The following is a 20,258-nucleotide window of genomic DNA, read 5'->3' on the forward strand; positions in this document are numbered from 1 at the left end:
TCTTGTGTGACACCTAGTGGTGGAATTCGTTATTACCGATCCAGTCTTAGGCCCTTTCATTTTTGAATTGGCCCAGCTGTGTGTTTACTCCTAATTAACAAATGTAAGCATTCATAACACGCTAAACTAAGAAGGTGATTAGCGTGAATATCAAACCCGCTAAACATCATTATTCGAATTTTGTTATTTTAAGCGTGTTAGCATGCTGATACTAGCATTCAGCTCTTAGCATGGTGGTGCCTGTAGGGGCAACTTCAAACAGCAGCTTTAGACTACATGACTTGTTTATATTTTGCTATTTTTGTACAGTGATGACTGACTACATTATACCCTTTCTCCACTGATGGTGTAAAGAGCATCGCCACATCTGTAGGTATTAGACACGTAAAGACACATGCACCCATTTTGTCTATGTAAGCTTATGCTGAAACACATCAATATGTTAAAAGTCCTCCTATATTCCAGCGTCCACACGCCTCAACTCAGAATCACTCCTCTTCTCTCGGGGAGTGCGCCTTGACTACTTTTTCTGTCAGATATCAACTGACGTGCATAAAATGATGCAAAGCTACAGTATATGTGTTGCCCATTGTGTGTTGCACCAAGGAGCATCTAACTCCTCCAAAGGCTGACATATTAAGTCCAGACAGTTATAATTATCTTAGTAAATCAAGCAATTTTACAAGGAAAACACTATCAGAAACAACCAGACAAAGAACTGCGTGAATTCATCACACAGAAGCTTTCATCAGAGCTGAAGGGAAGATGATGCTGAATTAATGCCTGTTGCAGAAGGATGTAAACAAAAGATACTATCATTAAACTCAACTGGGCGTCTTGGTGGGTCGCTCTGTTCCGTCCAAAACAACAACGCTGCTCTTATCATGATGACTCATCTTTCAGTTAAAGAAAAACCTTCAAACTTTAAAGTTGACATTGAAAAGAAACAGTGTGAATGTTAATCTTCTCTTCAAGGAAGAAAGTCAACTCTTCAAAGTGTAAATTCATCTTTAAATTTGATGCAGCAGAACACCAACAGGCGATTTAATCTGAGTGAAAGTGTGTCGTGACTCACTCGAACGGTTGAATGGGGTCGTCCCCCTGCAGCTCTGGAGGGATGGGGATCCGTTTGTAGTACATTTCCCAATCAAACGCCCCTCGCATGGCGTCCCCCGCCTGAGTGTCGTAGCCGAAGTTGTCGTGGTCGATCACGTCGATCATCGGACACACGATGGTCTTCCTGTTCTGGGCGATTCGGTCTGAGAGACACACAGAGAGGCAGATGTTTGAGTTTTGGTTCACCAAAAGGTTATTCCACTGCTCCTCAGTGAAGAACCACAGAAAACAAAAACAGTATTTTTATTATTACAGGATTTAGAGTTGTGTTTGTTTGTCTATTTGTGTTTTTGTGTACTGTGTGTAAGAGTGTGTCCCTCAGGTAAAGAAGGGAGTGAAGAAGATGTGTGTATGCGTGTGTTTGTACACTCTCTCGACTGGAGAAGGGTTGCCATTGTGTTGACGCAGGTCACTCAGCGAAAACAAGTTTGACAGGCACCTGATGTAACGGCTCCTCTCCACTGCTCACAGTCAGAAAACGTTCCTGCTGCAGCTTTTCAGCAGGACTTATTTTTTGAGTAACCTGGAATTTTATTTTTTATAAATAATTGCTGGAGTCAAAATGTTTTTGCTATAATTTTTCAGTTTGAATTATATAAATCGACTTGTTTTGATCTTCTTCGCCCACTCTGAATATATTCTTTCTGGAAAAAATCTGTCTGGATCATTTCTCACAGCAATGCTAGCCTCGTCTGCGAGCTCATCTGTAACACAAAGTATGAACATGTTGAAGGTCATTTATGAGTGAGGGTGCAGAGCTGTAGATGGTATACAGATTAAGTCATCCTTTAAGTATGATTTACATCATTACAGATTATTATTATTGTTGTTATTATTATTATTATTCTTATTAGTATTAATATTTAGCAAACCTGTATGTGTCAAAATTGCTTGGTCAGTGGCCTTAAGCTTAAAACTATGTGGCTCTACCTACCGTGAAGGGCTCCACGGTCACATTAGCAAAAACATGTTATATCCAACTATCAGTTTGACTTTCAAAATTAAGTTGCTGATAAATAGTTCATATATTATGACAAATGATGACTTTTGGACTGTTATGTTTTACTCGAATTGATAGAAGGCTTGATGAGGGTAAGGAAGGGGCTCGAGGTAGGTGGATGAAGGGAACACAGTCTGTTTTTTGTTATACTCACAGGCAGACACACACATTACTTTTTCCAACTACTGTGGGAACAGCTTGACATGGAGGCAACGTGGGTCATAAAGTTTGTTGTGAAATGGTTCCATGTGGGACGGCGCCACGCTGGGAGACCGAGCTGAACATGGCTCCTTAATGGAAAAAGGGTAATTGAGAAAGTGAGACTGTTTGTGAGCAAGTCCATCAGCCAGAAGATGAGGTGCTCAGTCTCACAGCAGGGGGTGCTGAGTGAGTGAGTGTGTGTGTGTTTGTGTGTGCGAGTGTGTGTGTGCTCTGGCACTTCAGCTATGAAGGCCCTCTGCAGTCCGCTCAGTAGTTAGATTGAACAGGTTTTCACTGTGATTTGTCAGTCCACGGTTTGTTCCGGTGATATTCGGTGATCCAAATCCAAAAGTGCGAACTATCAACAGACCTTGTATTTCTATTTTGAAGTTTTAAGAACAGCTTTGCTACAGAAACATGTCTGTCATTTCTAGCTTGTCACAGGCTTTATTGTGCACCTGACACTCCTCAGAGGGATCTTTGTCTCTTTCTGCACTTTAAGCAACAGTGTTTTGTTCTCTTTTTTCTAAAACCTTAATACAAAATAACATCTATTTGTTAAGGCGACCTTCTGCAGACTAAAAGCATCAAAAAACCCTAAAAAACACAGAGTAGTCCTGTCAGTCATCTGACTGAACCAAATAGTTGGTGAAATTTAGTTTGTCCCCGAAATGAGATGTTACATATGCATCTTATAAGAATCCTGAAAGTGTCGAATATCACAGATTGTTGCAGAACAGGAACAAAACCAGTCGGTGAAGTCTGTGAGGTTTGTAGTGAAACTCACAGGAACTATGTGCTTCTGAAAGTCTCAAAAGATAGTAAGTAAAAAACAAAGAAAAAAGCTGCCACTTCATCCTGTGACTTCATGTATAAGGATGACCGCTGTGGTTGATGTGCCAGGTCCTCAAGTACGTTTGTAAAGTGAAGACATTTCTTTAACATTTTGTAAAATCTGAACTTTTTTTCTGGTGGGAGTTGGGAGAGGTGACATTTTTTTCTTTTTAACAAGGTTCCCAATTTTGAAAAGTGAGGGCAGTGTTGAGGAAAATGAGGACACTTCGTAACTCCTTCAAAGTGCTATTTAATGGTTGAGATAAAGTTTAATGGGGTGTGGTTAGGGCTATTGGTGTGGTAATGTGTTATGTTAGCGAGGGCCCTCACAAGTATAGACATACAAAAATGTGTGTGTGTGTGTGTGTTTTCTGTTTGTGTGTGTGTTTTCTGTGTGTGTGATTGACAGAGCAGTACAGAAACAGAGTGTGTGTGATTGTTCCTCACCCAGCAGTGGAGGCAGCCAGTTGACGTTGGCCTCGCAGTGGGAGTCCAGGAAGGTGATGACTTCTCCTTTAGCGGCGCCGGCTCCCAGCAGGCGTGTCCTGATCAGCCCCTCCCTCTTCTTGGTCCTCAGGATGCGAACCTTTGGAAACCGCACCATGTACTCCTCCAGCGCCACCTTCAGGTGCTCTGCAGAGAGGACAGAGGAGGAGGGTGAGATAACCAGTACCACACTCAGTGTTGTTAAGGGTTATTATGTTGACTGGTGTAATTTGCTTTGTTCTTACACATTTACTGCATTTCTTGGTTTCCGAAAATACCGAGAATCAACCAACAGGGAAGAGACTTTCAATCACACTGACATCCAAACATTACTTAACCTATTTCACAATGTTATAGAAAGTAAGAAAACGTTCCTGGATCCGTCCTGTTATCCGGATCCAAACCAAAAAATGAATGGGTTCTATTCTGGGCCAAGATTTAGTAGTTTTCGTCAACCCCTTCTAGCAAAACCGGAACAAGTAAAGAAAACCTGTAGCACATGATGACCCAAAGGTTTGTCCTGCTCATTGGAGTCAGTTGGACCGACATTTCATTTTGTTTGGGAGCCGTGCTCCCTGTGGCGGCTGCTGTAATCCATTCACACCCATCACTACAAGTCAAAGGTCTCCTGGTTTAATGGTCTCCCTGAAGATGAAAGGCTTTCTTTGTTATGTGATTTAGACGAGACCTCCAGTTCATTTTTGAACGAATGACCATGAAAACACTTGAGAGATGTTTTGGAAGAGAACTTTTTTCGTGGCAGATTTTAGCAGACCTAAGTAAAAGAGACGACATCCTTTGGTCCCAGGTGAAAAGCTCTGGGTCGTGAGTTACTTTCAGACAGGTATGTTTATCTTAAAAGCCGACACGGGGATGTGTATCTAAACCCGATGCTTTTGTGAAAATGGCGAGGACTTATCGCATCTCAATTAAAGAGGACGTTGCAGCTTCCTCTGATTTTTTTGAGGGTACGTGAAAATTGGATTTTTCACACTAAAACCTCATTCTTGGGGATAAGACCGCGAGCCCTGAGTGCTCTCAGTGGTTTGAATAGAAATCATTCGTGAAGCAGTCAAAACATGAAATGTAACTCTGACAGGTTCTTTAGAAAAAGCCACAGTGCTGCCTGTTGACAGGAGCAGGAGAGAGAGAGCGCCGAGGCTGTGAGGAGTTGAAAAGTTGACCTTTTAACTTCATCCGCTGGAAACTTTATTTACTTTCATGCCAATCGCAGCTCCGGCTGAGCTGACAGCGAGGAAGAGAAACAGAAAGAGAGAAGGCTACCTTTTGAATACACATGTTGACAGACAACAACAAAAGGAAAAATAACTTTTAAGTCTTTTTTCTTTTTATGACAAAATGAATATTCCTCAAACTCAGGCCTTCTTGTTTCCATCCCTCCATCCATCCCCACTCGCTTCTGTTCTGTCTGTTTCTTCTATCTGGAAGCAGTGTGAATAAAACTGTATTTTTTTTGTCACAGAGAAACATAAAACACTTTTTACGAATGAAGAGCGGTCACATCTACGAGCAACAGGGACGATGTGACAGGAATCAATCATTCTGACCTCAATGTTTTTCTCTCTGTTTGTCTTCTGCTTATGAAATGTACTTTCTTCTGCCTTTTATGGACACAGTGCTTCCCTCTCAGCTGTCATTTATCTTCTCTGGTTGGGCCGTGCTACAATTTTTTTGGTGAGTTGACGGCACGGCTCACAAGAGGGTGGAGCCATCCTCAAAGGACTGACACACGAGCCTCGTTTCCACCGAGCAGTTCACTTCATTTTGTTTCACGTAAGCATGTTTCTTTTTGCAGCAGAGACCGCCTCCATTTCAAGCTGGCTACTTCACATGTATCAGGACACCAATGAAAACATTTTGAAATGGAAATTGATTTTGGTTTCCATCATGTTTTGACGGAAACAGGAAGTGTATTGATGCCATTCAATCAGTGAGTCGGCTCTCGGTTTGGTTGTTTTTTGAAAAGGTCGATCAATGTGACCACCACCAGTGTTATATTTCGGCTCGTCCAGCATCATGAAAAGCCGTGCTGCATTAGCTTCTATCAGTCTGTTTGCACTGTTACCATGGATGCACAGACTGGGTGACTTTTGATGCAAAGGAAAAAAAGTCAAAGTGATGTCTAAACAGGTTTATCCCCGACGGGCATCAAAGTCGCACTGATCAAAGCGCTATTTGTACAACATGTCTGTGCTCTGATTCCACTCAGTTATGACTCAGGGTCTGATTTTTGAAGCAAAATGCATGAGACAGGTGACAACAGCTAATGTATGATTGTTTGGGGGAATAGCTGCTGTACTTCTCTCTCTACACAACCTTTGTTTTTAACCACAGTGTGCATGAGGATGCAGGTTTAGTGTTGGACACTGAAACAAGGCCGCAATACAGCAATCAGTTCTGCAAATACCCATCCCTCACCTCACCCTGATCCCTCCAAAATGAGTGTTTGTTTAAAGTCGTGGACTTTTTTCATCTTTTTCGATCTCCCTAAATCTAATCCTCCCATCACCAGTTTTTCAGATTTATGTGACGTCTTTGTCTCGCCTTCTCAGATTCCAGATTCCGGTGAAGGTCAGCCATTTTTATTTTCTGTTTTTTCCTGTTTATTGTGTTGCTCGGCAGGCTGACCTACACGCTGTAAAGTGTGACATTGCAACAAAGGCAGAAGGTCTCCGTGAGGTCAGACTGCGAAGAAAAGGCGAGCAGTCCTCCCCGCGTGCTCCCGCAATAAATCAACTCATTAAAAACTGACCGTTACGAGCCTGACTCCGGCTCTTTATAAACGCTCAACCCACACAAAGTGACGCTTACATCATCCCGCTAATGACAGGAAGCTAGACAAAATTAATCAACGAACGTTAGCCCCGTGTGTGAAGAGAGCTTGTATGAGGAGAGGTTGGGGGGGGAGAAAGATCAGAGCATTTAATTATGATTGGTTAATTTTCGCTGAATAAATTGCAATATAGCTCATAGTGTTTACAGAAAGCAAGGAGGCAATTAATCACGCTAATGAGAGCGAGCTGATGTCGGCAAACACATTAGTCTTTATTAGGATGTGAAGCGGAGGAGATTGGGGGGCTAAGGCATCATGGATGTCGGGGGCATTTCGAAGCGAGGAGCGGAGGGGTGAATCCCTCATCACACACCAGTTTGGTGGAAAAATCCACCTTAACTCCCACCACACCATCCATCCCTGTTCTGTTTGTCTACCTCCCTCTACTCCTCCACTCACTTATTTCTCCTGTGGACGGTGCTGGAGCCGCCCGGCATCTTTCATCTGCTCACATGGGGCCTAACTCAAACATGAATTAGCGGTTAGCAGATGAAAGGCACGGCAGCCGGCCTCAGGCTCATGTCAAAGTGTCGGTGTGTATTTAAAATGTCATTGATAAAACGTACATGTGTTTGTAGCTTCTGCTTGTTGTCCCACTTTCATGCCTGGCATGTGTACTCGAACTACACACAGGATTAGCGAGTCAATTCAGGTTTTCTGACTGCAACATTTCCCCCCTTAGCATGTCGATTATACACCTCCTTTATATACATTGAATTTCAGCTATTAAAACACACATTCGCCTCATCATTTCCAGTAGCAAAAAAAAGGCATTTTTTAGACTCAGTTTGATGTACATGTTATTCAAAGGCCTTCACAACTATGTCGAGATTGTATGCACTTACACTGCTACAACACAGCCTCATTTTCAAACACAACATTACTGATATCAGTGTTTTCAGTGGCAACCCCAATTGGATATAGCTATAGGCAATTCAAATGTTGACATCACAGGGATACTGTTGGGGTAAATAGAGAAATAGAGAGGCCAAGTCACGCTCCTTCTGGCGGACCACAGTGGGATCTTATTACATGAAAAATAAATCGCCTGTGGAAGTGAATGGTGAGAGACAAATGATCTTTTGATCCTGTTTGAATTGTGTCATGAATGATACATATGATGTTTTATAAAAGAGATGATTTTTCAACCTGAGAAAATAGCAGTTTGTCACAAATTAATGGCATTATGACTGTGAAAATATATAATTAGAAAATATTACACGCCCACCAGTCAGGTAAGTGATGTTGTCTCATCTAACATTCACCAAAACCCATTACTGAAACCTTTTAGAGATGCACCCGTATATTAGCAAGCTCACATAAATGACTATCCATTCACATAACTGCAGGTGTCATTATGACCATGTTTTATCATGATTTTCACCTTTTTAAAGACCTTTTCTGTGTCAAGGCGACGGCCATGTTGATGTTGGGGACGTATGTTGAGTAAGACGATGAAGTTCACTGTTTTACACCAAAACAAATGGTATTCTACTATCTTTACAAAAAAAACCTGTGACTTTCTTCACTTGTAAAATTATCTTAAATTTATCATCTGATTCGTGGCAAAATAAAAAAAATAAAATTCATCAGTCTTTCACCACTGACTACTGTGCAACATCACCCCATGAAAAAAAGGTTAAAAATGTAAAACAACATTTTATGAATTAAATGTTATGTAAAACTAATGTACTGTATATGTAGACTTACCACATGTACATAAAACAAGTTTGAACAAGTGTGGAATGAGCTGATTGCAAGAGGACATCCTGCAACAGATCAACACAAACACACACACATTCATAAGCGCGTGCGTACACACACACACACACACACACTTTTCCACCACAAACACCTACAGCGATATCCTCCCTAATGCATTTTTTTTTTAAAGAATTCAATTAGCGTTGACACAGAGGGGATCCAACATGGCACGCTGAGCTCTGTTTCCAGGGTGGTGGATTAATCCCAAAATGCTTTGGCACGCCACCAAGGACTGAGGCTGCTTGTTTATTCCCTCAGCAAAATATCCCAACGACCCTTTGAACTCCATCAGTTCACTATCAATTTTCTTCCTGTGCCAACTTAAATTTTTGCTGCTATTGTTAAAGAACAGGGTTCTCAAGGGGAATGACTGTGCTGCATCGTCAGGGACAGGAAGTACAAGAAGGCTGGGGACATCAATGAAGTCAAGCTGTAGCATACTTACAGATAAACTATAGTTTTAGTATAGTCCAGTAACATCACGCTGATGCTGATGAAACGACACCTCTAAACTCCCTCACATGAGGCAGCAACACATTTTTAACCCAAAGCGGGCGACTGTCACAAGACCTTGTATGCGACTGCTTTTAATTCAGTCTTAACACTCCTTAGCCAACCTCTTGAGTCTGTCCCGGAGGTTACAAGTTGAGGAAGCCAACAGGATGACATCATCTGCAAAAGCATAGACGTGGTCCTGTGGCAACCAAATCTGACGCGCGTCACGCTTTTGCTGCGACAAAGAAAATCACAAACAGAATCACTACAATACGTCAAACGTTTTTTTCTGCTAGAACTTTATGAAGTATCATTTCGTTCTCTCATAAAATGAAGGAGCGAACAGCTGAACTGTCGGTGTTAGATGTTGATCAAGGCAGTAACAGATTAAATCATGAAAAAATCTTTGTGTAAAAAGGTGTACACACAGATAGTATTTGGGCATCTAACTTTAGTGAGCTAACCTTCACCTGACACTGTGAGATAACAACAGTATCTTTCAGACAGCCAGTTTTCTATAAAAGAACAAGTGAATTGAAGAACGCTGTCCTTCCAGACTTCTGTAAGTTATTTTGTGAGACAAGGTCTTTGATCCCACGTTACCCTTGTACAAGAAAAGGCATTGAGTATGTAGTTAAAGGAGCAATGACGAGACCTTCACCGGTCTGAACTAAGCAGGGCAAAATAGAACAAGTGGAACATCTTAGCTGTTATGAGTAGCTGTATTGTATAGAGAGCTGGCAAGTTTCAGCTCTGTTTGAAAATAATTCTGCAGCCACGCTACCAACATCATGCATCACGCTTAATACAGAGACAGGTCGAAGCCAGTCTTGCAAGCGTTAACTCTGTTAGGCTCCAGACTTTGACAGTCTCTGGGGGCAGAAGGTCAGATTGTGTTCTCCAACTTCTCCACTGAGATCCTCTGATGTGTGCTAAACAAATAAGATGTGATCTGTCTGAAAAGTGCTGAAAACCAAGAGATGCTGCCCCAAATCATGTCCAAATGTAATCTCTAGTACAGAGTCCAGAACTCCTGTTGCCTGGGTCCTATGAATGAACCACTCCCTCCCATTGTGGGCTTTCTGCATTTGACAATGAGTCTGCAACATTACTGACTTACCGCACTACTGTAGCCTACACTGGATTTATGGTTAATAATGAACGTAACATCACATAAATTCAATTCAGATCAATTCAGTTTTGTTTCTTCATCAAATATCTATTGAAGTGTTTTGCAACATATTCACAATTATATTCCATAATGAAAACATTAAAAAAGGTAAGACCAGATCAGAGACAAGTACATTTTCTGAGCTGCTTTCAAATAAAGCTTCAGATTTTCTATTTCATAACTTAACGTAGAGGCCAATATATACAATAACAAAGCTACAGTAGATGTTCTTTACTTTGCCCTAACAGGGTACATGTGACTCATCTGGCCCTCTCCTCATCAGAAAGATGTTTGGATCGATCAGCTCCCACTGACTGCTCAACATCTCTAAATGGCAACACTTAATTAGCTCCTTTTGTCCTCCGTTGTCTGTCTCCCTCTCAACCTCCCTCTTCATATCACTCTCTCCCTCGTCTCTCCGTCACACTTCACTGAGCACCATTACCTCATTATCTCCCTGCACCCTCACTCACATACACAAACACACACACACACACTGACATGAATGAATAAACATGCTGAACTGTGTTCAGTCTTTCTGCATTGCAGCCTGTCTCTCCCCCCTTCGCATTCGCCTCCATCGCTGCCTGTCCCACAAATCGTCTTCTATCTCCTCATCTCCGCCGCTCTCTCTCCCCACCTCTCCATCATGCAGATGGTTGGGCTGCTGGTGTCGATAAGACTGTTCCAAGTGGCTCTGCACTGCTGACAGCAGCTCTGTCAGGGAGCCAAAGTAACTAAACATTAATAAAACTGTCCTGAAATTAAATTGGTCCGTTAAGTACTGATTAGAAACTCTGTTTAAACTGTTTTTTAAAGCATGTATGTTTATTTTCAGCCCAGTTGCCAGGATAGAACGTTAGCCGGTAATGGTTCTGCAAACCACTACGTATCGTATTGACACGTCAACGAAATGCATCTTATCACATTCACATTACATGTTTACCAGACTCTCATGTTGGGAGGTGCAGGGGACAGCGTGAGACCCACTGCTTGCTATAATATTTGCACTGAATATTGATGGTCCACAAAGGATAACTCCGATGACACAACCCCCCGTACCTATGACCTACCACCACCACTAGGTAAACATTTCTCCTTGATCAAACATACGTTTTGTCCTTGACAAGATTTGACACAACTTGCTGAGGATATTCTTGGTCTCCAGAGGATGCATCCTGATGGATTTAGTCCTTTCATTACCTTTGCTCTGTGGTTGCCACAGGGGAAAGGTAACGAAAGGCCAAGGTTTTAAATTGCACTTTGAAAAACGTAATCTTAAAGGTCATTCCCAGAGGATGAACCCTCTCCATTATAGATACTCAAAGTGAGATTTCCTACCTCACCCATGAAATATGTATAGTTGAATAAGCAGATCACATTGAGATTCACATTAAAGGATGAAGCCTTGATAATACTGAGCTTATGGTCTTTCTTCTACCGCCTACTGAAGAAATATGATCATTTTAGCCAAACCAAGGCTCAAAGAATAACTGATTTATCACATTGTTGTTGCCTGTTTATTTCACTCTGGTTAATTTGGCAATTATCCTGTCCAATCTCAAGATGAACTGCTTGGAATATGGAGTTTTTTTGTTGTTGTTTTTGTTCTGTATCGTGTTCAGCAGCTTGATATCAATGCTAAGATCCAGAAGAAAATGCAAAACAGTAGGGCCTTAACAATGAGCACCCAGATACAAGGACCAATATCTGAAAAGAAAAAAATAAAAGAGCTGTTGCAAAAATGTCCGTGGCTTCAGTCCATATGGAGCTGTGGTTGGCAGCGCTGTGCACCAGCATTGGCAGAGGTAACAATTTCCCTTTCGAATACAATGACATATTTCTACACAATTAGCAGTGGACCTTTTGTGGTCAGCTCTGTGGTGGCTCCAGGTTGGAGGCTGTGCTGATGCCTGCTGGGAGCTGTGCTGCTTGAGTGCCAAGCTGCCTCTATACCTTACTGAAAATACATCAAGCCACTCTGCATGAGAGCATCGTACAGCCTGCTCCTTATTTGAAATGAAGTATTGCAGCCGTTTGTTCAACTGATCCCATCAGGGAGCGGAAAGCAGGAAAGTAATTGGACGATCAATCTGCCAATGGCAGGTTTCCATCACAGAGTGGCTGATAGTGCAGAGTGCCACTGTACACCCACTGAGTAAATATAGTGCTGTGCCACTGGCTGTGACTACATGACACAAGTCTTTTTAATTCTGAATAAAAATCAATGTTATTGACTAGTGCAACAACAGTATTTACACAAGCGCTGAACAAAATAATGAGGAGTTTACGCCTAAATCTGATGTTTCACAATCGTCAATGAAGAATCTGGATTGAGCATTTGGCACTGTGACCTTTTCACTGAAGCTACTGTTTGATCAGGGTTTAATTACTGTGGTATTAATAAAGACAAAAGCTACCCTTAGCACTGTGATTCAGAGTTTCCTAGATCAAAGTAGATATCAGTTTAGAAAAATTGCTGGCAATATTATAAGGCCAGGAGAGACATTTTTATTTGATAGTCATGACAAGGAAAGGGTAACGGATCAAAATAAACTGGCAGAGAATGATAGTAATGACTGTCACCACTAGCTGTCGCACATGACTCAGCCGCTCCCAATAAGATCATAATGAGAGCCCAACAATGACTGCAGCACTACAGTCCATCATGGTAAATGCAACAACAAAAATGTAACTTAACTTTAACTTATTTTAAAGTTTAACATCTAAATAATAAATAAAAACTGAAGTGAAACTGGAGAAAAGATGACAGAAGAGACAGATCAAGAAGCCCATGCATGTGAATCTTGCAAGCCAATGAGTTGCCGGTTCAGTCAGTTGGCACCAAATCGGCTGGAAGCTCGTACACTGGACCACACTGGCAAAACTGGAAACCTACCCAACTATACTTCATTATTATACTACATTTCTTGTGTGGTCTAGACCTGTTGTATGGTTCATGTATACCCCTTTCACACTGGCCAAAAAACCCTCTGACACCTGTAAACATCTGGCTTTTAACTCCAATGTGAATGTGTACAATTGACATTTAGAAAACACAACACCTGGGTGAACATGCTTCTTCTCACCCTTTGTCAGGCATGATACGATGACATGTATTGAAGCCAAGGCAGCTAGTTTGATGCTGTCTTTCCATTGGTCTCAGTTCAAGCAGCGCAGTTGAGTTTCAAAGAGAGATTGGTTTGTCACTGGCTTCTGTGTTGCACAGCCTTGCCAGCTGTCTGATCGTTACTGCACATATACAGCTCTCAACAGAGATGTGAAAGAAGCTTGATGCGTCACCCTCTAGCAACTTCCATCATCAGCACCGGAAAATACGATGTCTCTAATTCAGAATGTTATTGATTAAAACAACTTTAACGTCATCTGGTAGTATCAGTTCTACATAATTTTCTGGTTAATTGGCGTTATCATGGTACTATGTAATTGTAATTCTAAGAAAACAAATACATTATGCATTCAGCTGGCATGCCAATGAAGAAATGGGGGGAATACAACAGCAAACAGCAAACAACTCACCACAGACTTATACCAACTGTCAGCTGTAATCACAGAATAGCCCGCAGCAGACTTTCCAAATCAAGTGCAGTAGAAAATGGTGTTAAGAATCCAGTATTATCTCTTAATACTGTCTATAAAATATGCATGAGTAAAGACAAGGAAACAGTGATTATGTATTTAAGCACTTGGCAGCACTTGTAAAAGGAAAGTTAACACACAGACTTACTCGAAGGCTTAAGCTCTAAATTAAGAGAATGCCTTTTTTTCAGACACTATATTCCTCCATAGTTTTCAGAGAACAGTCATGAGTGGATTAAACACCAACAACAAAAAGCAAACCAACTATTTGGCAACTCATTTCAAACCTTTGAAGCCCCACTGTGGCATGGCCAGGGGAAATGAATGAATAACACCTTTCCCTGCATCATTAACTCCTGTCAGACTCCTGAACAAAGCCCCTCACTTGCCCTACTGGGGCTGTTTATGTGCCAGTAGACTCAAGCTGTGGGCGTATACTGGCCAGCTCCCAGGTGTCAAGGTGTGAATGTGTACGACTCTTCCCCACAGCTATGGCTGTAATAAACAATGTTTTTTTGCTAACTGGAATTCATTAATAAGTCCCAAAGTGAGTGTTCATGTGGTGTCAAAACCCTGGTTGTGATAATGTGGCGGTGAAAGAAACAAAATTAATTCCTCCGATTGTTTTACCACACAGTTTGACACTGCTCTACCACTGAAGACACAGAGGTCGTTAGTTGGAGTTTGACTTGGATATTGTTGGGTGTATAAAGCACTGGGTTAATATCAGATCAGCTGAGTCAGTGTCTCAGTTTAAAACGCTTTAAGAAACACCCCTGTACACACAAGCATTTGGATAGTATTTATTTTATACGACATTCTTTTACATACACTTTATTTTTATAAGTGTAATCCAATGTTCAGACCATCCATATATATTTTTTTAAGTTAAGTAGTTGGGGTAAAGCTTCAGAACAAGCCAGGAGAGGATTGTAAAGGAAAACAAAATGTTGACAGTGAATGTTAAGCAGATGCATTCATTATGAGCAGTAATTGGCGCTGAACAAATTGCAGATGCTCGGATATAAATGTGTCCTTCTGGTGGCATTGTTCAAGATTCAAGTCTTTAATGTCATTGTGTATGACAATAAAAACAGCGAAGCATCTCCCTGAGCTGCATCGTACAGAATACAGGATAATAGTCGCAGTAAAATACTAAAGAATAAAATGGATACCGAAGAATACAATTTTGACGAAGATTAAAATAGGCATTGATCGTCAACACGTGCAGGACGGCACAAAGCAGTTACAGTGGATTTTAACAACAAAACAGTTTCACTGTGAAAAAATGAGGATTTAAAAAATCTACAGAAACTTGAAAGCACGATAAGCTGTTTAGCTCCACGCATCTAGATTTACTTTCATTTGTTACAAACAACAATACAATCATCTAACTGTGTTATAGTGACAATTGGAAGTTGCACATTTGGCCATTTAGTTAAATAGCCCAGCTGGTATTTGGCTTAATGGCAGAGCTTTGAAGCTGTGCCAAATGTAGCAGAATTAGCAAATCTATTGGCAAAGTGATGAGCTTAAGGAAGTTACTGAACATCCAACAAATTATTTGAGAAGTTTCCACGGATGTGTTGGTATTAAATTCCCTTGAAAATGGGTCCAAATCAAAATCCATGCTGGAAATCCGAGCTGACTACAGTTGCAGGAGTCGGGGCAGAGGTGAGGTATAAGCACTGCAGTGACTGAACTCATTCTAGTGGATCTGTGAGTCTCAGATTTAGGAGCTCTGTTGATCTGATCCAGGAAAAGCTGACACGATGGAGCATATGAGGCTCCAGGAGGTACATACTGTAACACACACACTCTTACAAGCGTTTCCATCTCCTCGCCTCCCATGCACTATTTTCTCTCCCCTGATGTGCAGAAGAAGGAGGCGGCTTTCTGTTCTTTTTCTGTACGAGTTAGAGCTGCTTTCCCCGTCCTGTCTGGCCATAAATCCGTGAAATGACTTGCGCTCCACCAGCAGAATTCATTGCTCACGCTCATCCACCAATGTTAAGCTGCACAGACACACACAACCATTTACCCATCTTTACACAGCAGAGAGGAGGCTACGGGAGTCAGTCTATTGTTATAATCACATTAGTAGAGTTAGTCGATGCTCGCATAATCATTTTTACCTGATAATGTGATGACATTAGAGTAAAGGGTTGACTCCCTTCTAAAGATATAGCATGTTGTAATTCTGCGTTAAAATGTCTACAAACGACTCGACCTTTGTTTGTTGTGTACTTACATCATCCCAAATATTTCCAACAGAGAAATTCCCAGGTTTACTCTTGTGTTTGTTTGCTTTACTCATGCAGTGTTTATCTGCCCCAAACAGCCAGTTTACCTTATTGTACACTAGCAGTGAGCTAATGTTAGCGAGCAACGGCACACACTGAGGGTGTGTCATGGTCCTGTCATTTCAGTTTCATTGTGTTAGTGTTTTATGTGTTTTCTGGGCTTTAGTGGCGTATTGTGCTATAATCCCCCTCTCGTTCCCAGTATTTTTCAAGCCTATCAGCTCCGTCCCTGCTTCCCTTACACTCATTACCCTCACCTGTGTTTCTCCACCTCTCTCCACCTGCAGCTCATCCCCTCGTTAGTTAAGTTTGTTATTTAAGTCCAGTCTTTGTCAAGTCATCGGTTGTGTTTCCCCCGATGTTCCCTGTGTCCTTCGTCTACTGCACTTCCTGCCGGAAGATGAATCCACTTTTTAATCCCAAAACTTTAAAAGTAGTGTCTGAGCTCTCCTCCCGTCGGTAAACGGCTCCAGTTCAGAGCCACTCCGCCCAGCCCTCCACACAATACTTGGCAAACATCTAGAGCCTTCGAACAGCAGAAGTTACATATTGTACGTTTAAAAAGGCTTAAAACTCTGAAGGTCACTAATAAATAATAATAATAAAAAAAGTAGTGGACGCCACTGGTCATCTATATGTACAAATAAAAACAGAAAAGCTGTTAAATTAGCAATGCCATACTATTTAAGAGTACTGTAAAAGTAATGTAATTCGCGTGTGTGTGACGGATGGACAGATCCAACAGAAAACAGCAGACAGTTGTGAAAACCAAGATTTTCTATGACTTTAAATTAAACCCATTTGCAAGTGAGGTCAGGTCTTTTCCCCAGTTTCTATAGTGAATGAATTATGTTAACTTATTAGCAGTTACGATAACTTTCCTTGTTACCTGCCTTACCTGATATACTGACATCCAACTCACGTCAGCTCCACCATTCATCCAATATTAAACACCATGTTAAGACAGCTTTATGTTTAAGCAGCAGAACGTTTCAAAGAGAAATGAAATAAACGGAGGCAGTCGGTGTAAATCCATGCAACTACTGTGAGAGAGGCGCTATTTATGTCTTGGCAGCACGGTGGGATTGAGATATTTCTCAAATAAACCAATTTTCCACATCTATCATGATGTGATATCAGATCTGAAAATGGCATATTCAGGAGACAGATTTCACATCTGTGGATTTACTTTTTTTAGTTCTCACATTGTAAATATATGTGAGGCAAAGAAACGAGGGATGAGAGTGGAAACCAGAGATATAAAAGAGCCGTTGTCAGCTCTGATAGCAACACTTGCTCACTGTGTGTAGCTCAGTGTCACGCTCGAGCTGCTGGCTGTAAATCAGAGCTGCCTCCTGGTCAGATGTGGTAACAGAGTGTGAGGGAGGCAGCATCAGAGCGAGGGATAAACAGAGAGGCAAAGACTGAATGCTGGGCGTCATGGTGAACTGACCCCAGCTGAAACTATAATTAAAGAAATATGAAGGGAAGTGTGACAAAGGAAGGACTGACAGGCATTTATTATTTACTTTATAATAAAACTCAAGGACTGCGGCATGTTGGAGGGAGAGGACAACATCTGCAATCTGCCACACAGAGCTAATTAAGAGAATACAAAGAAAATGAAGATGCTGCCCACTGTTTTCACACATTTATCAGACAGCAGGGGGTTAATTCATGGAAATCCTTGTGTTAAAAGAAACAGTTTTGGTAATTTGGAAAAGTAATAGTCTAAATCAGACAGTGCCAAACAAGCACAAAGACACAACCTCCAGCCCTCATCTAACTAAACTAAAGCCAGAATGAAAATGGCAGTGAAATGCAAGATGGAGAATAGAAACACCCATTATGCTCATCACATACTGCTTGATCAGCTGCGTTGCCTGTAAGACTTACGTCGCAGCCACGCAGACGTACCACGGCTGCCAGCTGAGGCGATATACCGGACCAAACTTTTAGTAAGTAGAGTACGAATCATATGTAACTTATTGTCACATGGGCCATTCATGGAGAGTGACGATGGAAAGGTCGCACAGTGACCTTCCACTGTTTTTCAGAAGAAGCAAAGAGAAAGAAGAGCCACAGGTGTGAATAGATAGATGGATGGTTCAGTGAATGGAAGGACAAGAGGTTACTCCCACAGCCACTTTTCTCACCATACCTTCAAGGCTCTTGTTGCTATGATACGCCTCCAGCATCACTGCCACCTGACAAACAGGATCTGTCATCTGCTGCTTGCTGTGAAACAGACGGCAGCTAAACCTGAAGTCAGCGACTGAACACATTTTTCTTTTCTTGGCAGGAATTTGGTAAATAACAGTTTTAAAGTTCATCATATTACATTTTAAAAGTCAAAATCAATTTTTAAATTAAATTTTAAGTGATTTTATCACACATGTGCTGCTCTACATCTCACCTGCACATCAATACCAGGCCTAACAATGGCAAAAAAATTGGCAATAAAACATTTAATGGTATTTTAGAGTTTCTTCTTGGAAAACGATATGTTGTCTTAATTTTCATGACACAGCCATGGATGTTCACAAAGAAGGCCTTGCCAGAGCGGAGTGTGTCTTGTGGCTGCGTCTCACAGATCGACAACAACTGGAGAAGTTTAGCCACTGATTGGGGTGAGAACATATGATGTTCTCCAGCTGCTCCTCAACTCTGGACAGATAGCTTTACTTGTCGCTAAAGTAGCTGCTAACTACTGTTAACCAGCAGTCTGCCAGCAGCACCTCCATCCCAGTCCGGCCGTGTTCACTGGGAGCTGCCGTTCTGGGCACAGTCGGGGGACCGCTAGCTTCATAGCATATTGCCGTAATGCACATTTAGCATTGTTCCCTATTGTAAACAGTAATCAACATCGGTGTGCATTATAAATAAAAGTATTCAATGATTAGCCTGGGGATGGGGACGGTGATGTTAAAGCAGAAGGGGGTAACCACACTTACAACCAAGAGGCCTGAATCCAATCTACTGCTAATGGCCACATCGTCAGTGTCAATACAGGAAGGAAGCAGTTTTTAGTGCAAGACTGCAGAGATAAAGGATAGCGAGCGAGGCGGTTCCCTACAGAGGTCGACTGCAGCAGCAGCATCAATATGCTGATTACTGACGACTACAGAAAGGTAAAGAAAGATCACAGGATGAGGCACAGAGAGCCTCTTCAACCTCAGGAGGATAATTATGTATGAAGGTTGAAAAATGAGCTCCTGACTGAAAGGCACTGTTGACCCTGTAGAGATCAACAATCAATACATGAATTAGTCTAATTTATACCTACAGTAGATTCAATGACTAGTCAAATCTACATATTTCTCAGTGATCTTGAATCACCTGTCTCTGATCATCAGTCCTTGTATTTAGTTGGTGTGTTTCCCTATTTCAGCGGTCAGTTAGTCTGCGTTTGCTGCCTGCGCCTCATCAGTTTGTTTTTGGTTTACTCCTTTAAATGCATTTGAGACCTTTTGCAAACCAAATGCCAGAAAAATAGTGAAAATACATCCATAATGTCCCAAAGCTCAAGGGGACTTCTTCTAATTGCCTGTGTCGTCCATCCAACAGCCCCAAAACCAAAGTTATTGAATTTTGCAATAATTTAAAAACAGAAAATTTGCAAATCCTCATATCTAAGAGGCTTGAATCTGCAAATCTGCAATAAATTACTTAAACCATAAATCGATTTTGAAAGTTAATCATTTTCTGTCAACTGATCGATCAAATAATCACCTTGTTGTTTCCGGACACATGGACCTCCTTACATCTTTAACAATCAAACCTAACAACACATCTCTGCAGTTTGGATTTAAACTAACAGCCATGGGAATGAATGAATGAATGAAGAGTGACATGAACGGGTACTGAGGGGAAACGGCTGTTTCATTTCAACTGTGTATAAACAGATACAAACACTCACAGCAGGTTGATGCTGATATGGAAAATTAACTTTGGCCAACACTGGAGGGGGGTCCTTTAACGACCACATTAATATAAACTGGAGGTCATTTCTATAATTACAACACGTGTAATCTTACTCACCTTGGAGGCAAACTTCGCAATATTGAAAAAAAGTGCCTCACCATGAGTTAATTGGCCTCGGGTTAACAGTTACAAGCAGTTCTGATGCATAATGAAGTGCTCTAAATATAACGGGGCATTAGTATGACTGCAGGCTCTGTGGATGTTAAACAGAGCGAGGTAACTCGGCGTCAGCAGAACTGACTGGGAGGCTTTCTCGTCTGTGTGTCTGTCTGTGTGACTCACACATTGATTATGTCTTGTGAATAATAATTGGATCACGAGCTGCTGAAGAATCATCATATTTTATGTCAGCCGTCAGTATAGAGGAGGTCACGATACAACGGCACAAAAAAAGCCACGTTAAGTGCTCGTTTATGTGAATGCTTGTGGTTTGATTAGCTATATTAGGAG

The 20,258-nt window shown here is 41.5% G+C and overlaps 1 protein-coding gene across 1 annotated transcript in view; it reads right to left on the reverse strand.

The window, feature by feature from the left end:
• Positions 1-20,258, reverse strand: part of LOC141007468 (polypeptide N-acetylgalactosaminyltransferase 10-like) — a 72,750-nt gene that overhangs the window by 16,353 nt on the left and 36,139 nt on the right. Inside the window, exons 5-6 of the mRNA XM_073479833.1 lie at positions 3,599-3,784; positions 1,076-1,259 (exon numbers count right to left, since the gene is read on the reverse strand). Of these exons, the coding sequence (XP_073335934.1) occupies positions 1,076-1,259; positions 3,599-3,784 (370 nt within the window). The remainder of the gene's footprint in view (positions 1-1,075; positions 1,260-3,598; positions 3,785-20,258) is intronic.

Source organism: Pagrus major, chromosome 13 (assembly GCF_040436345.1).
Source record: "Pagrus major chromosome 13, Pma_NU_1.0".
In the NCBI taxonomy this organism is placed as follows: Eukaryota; Metazoa; Chordata; class Actinopteri; order Spariformes; family Sparidae; genus Pagrus; species Pagrus major.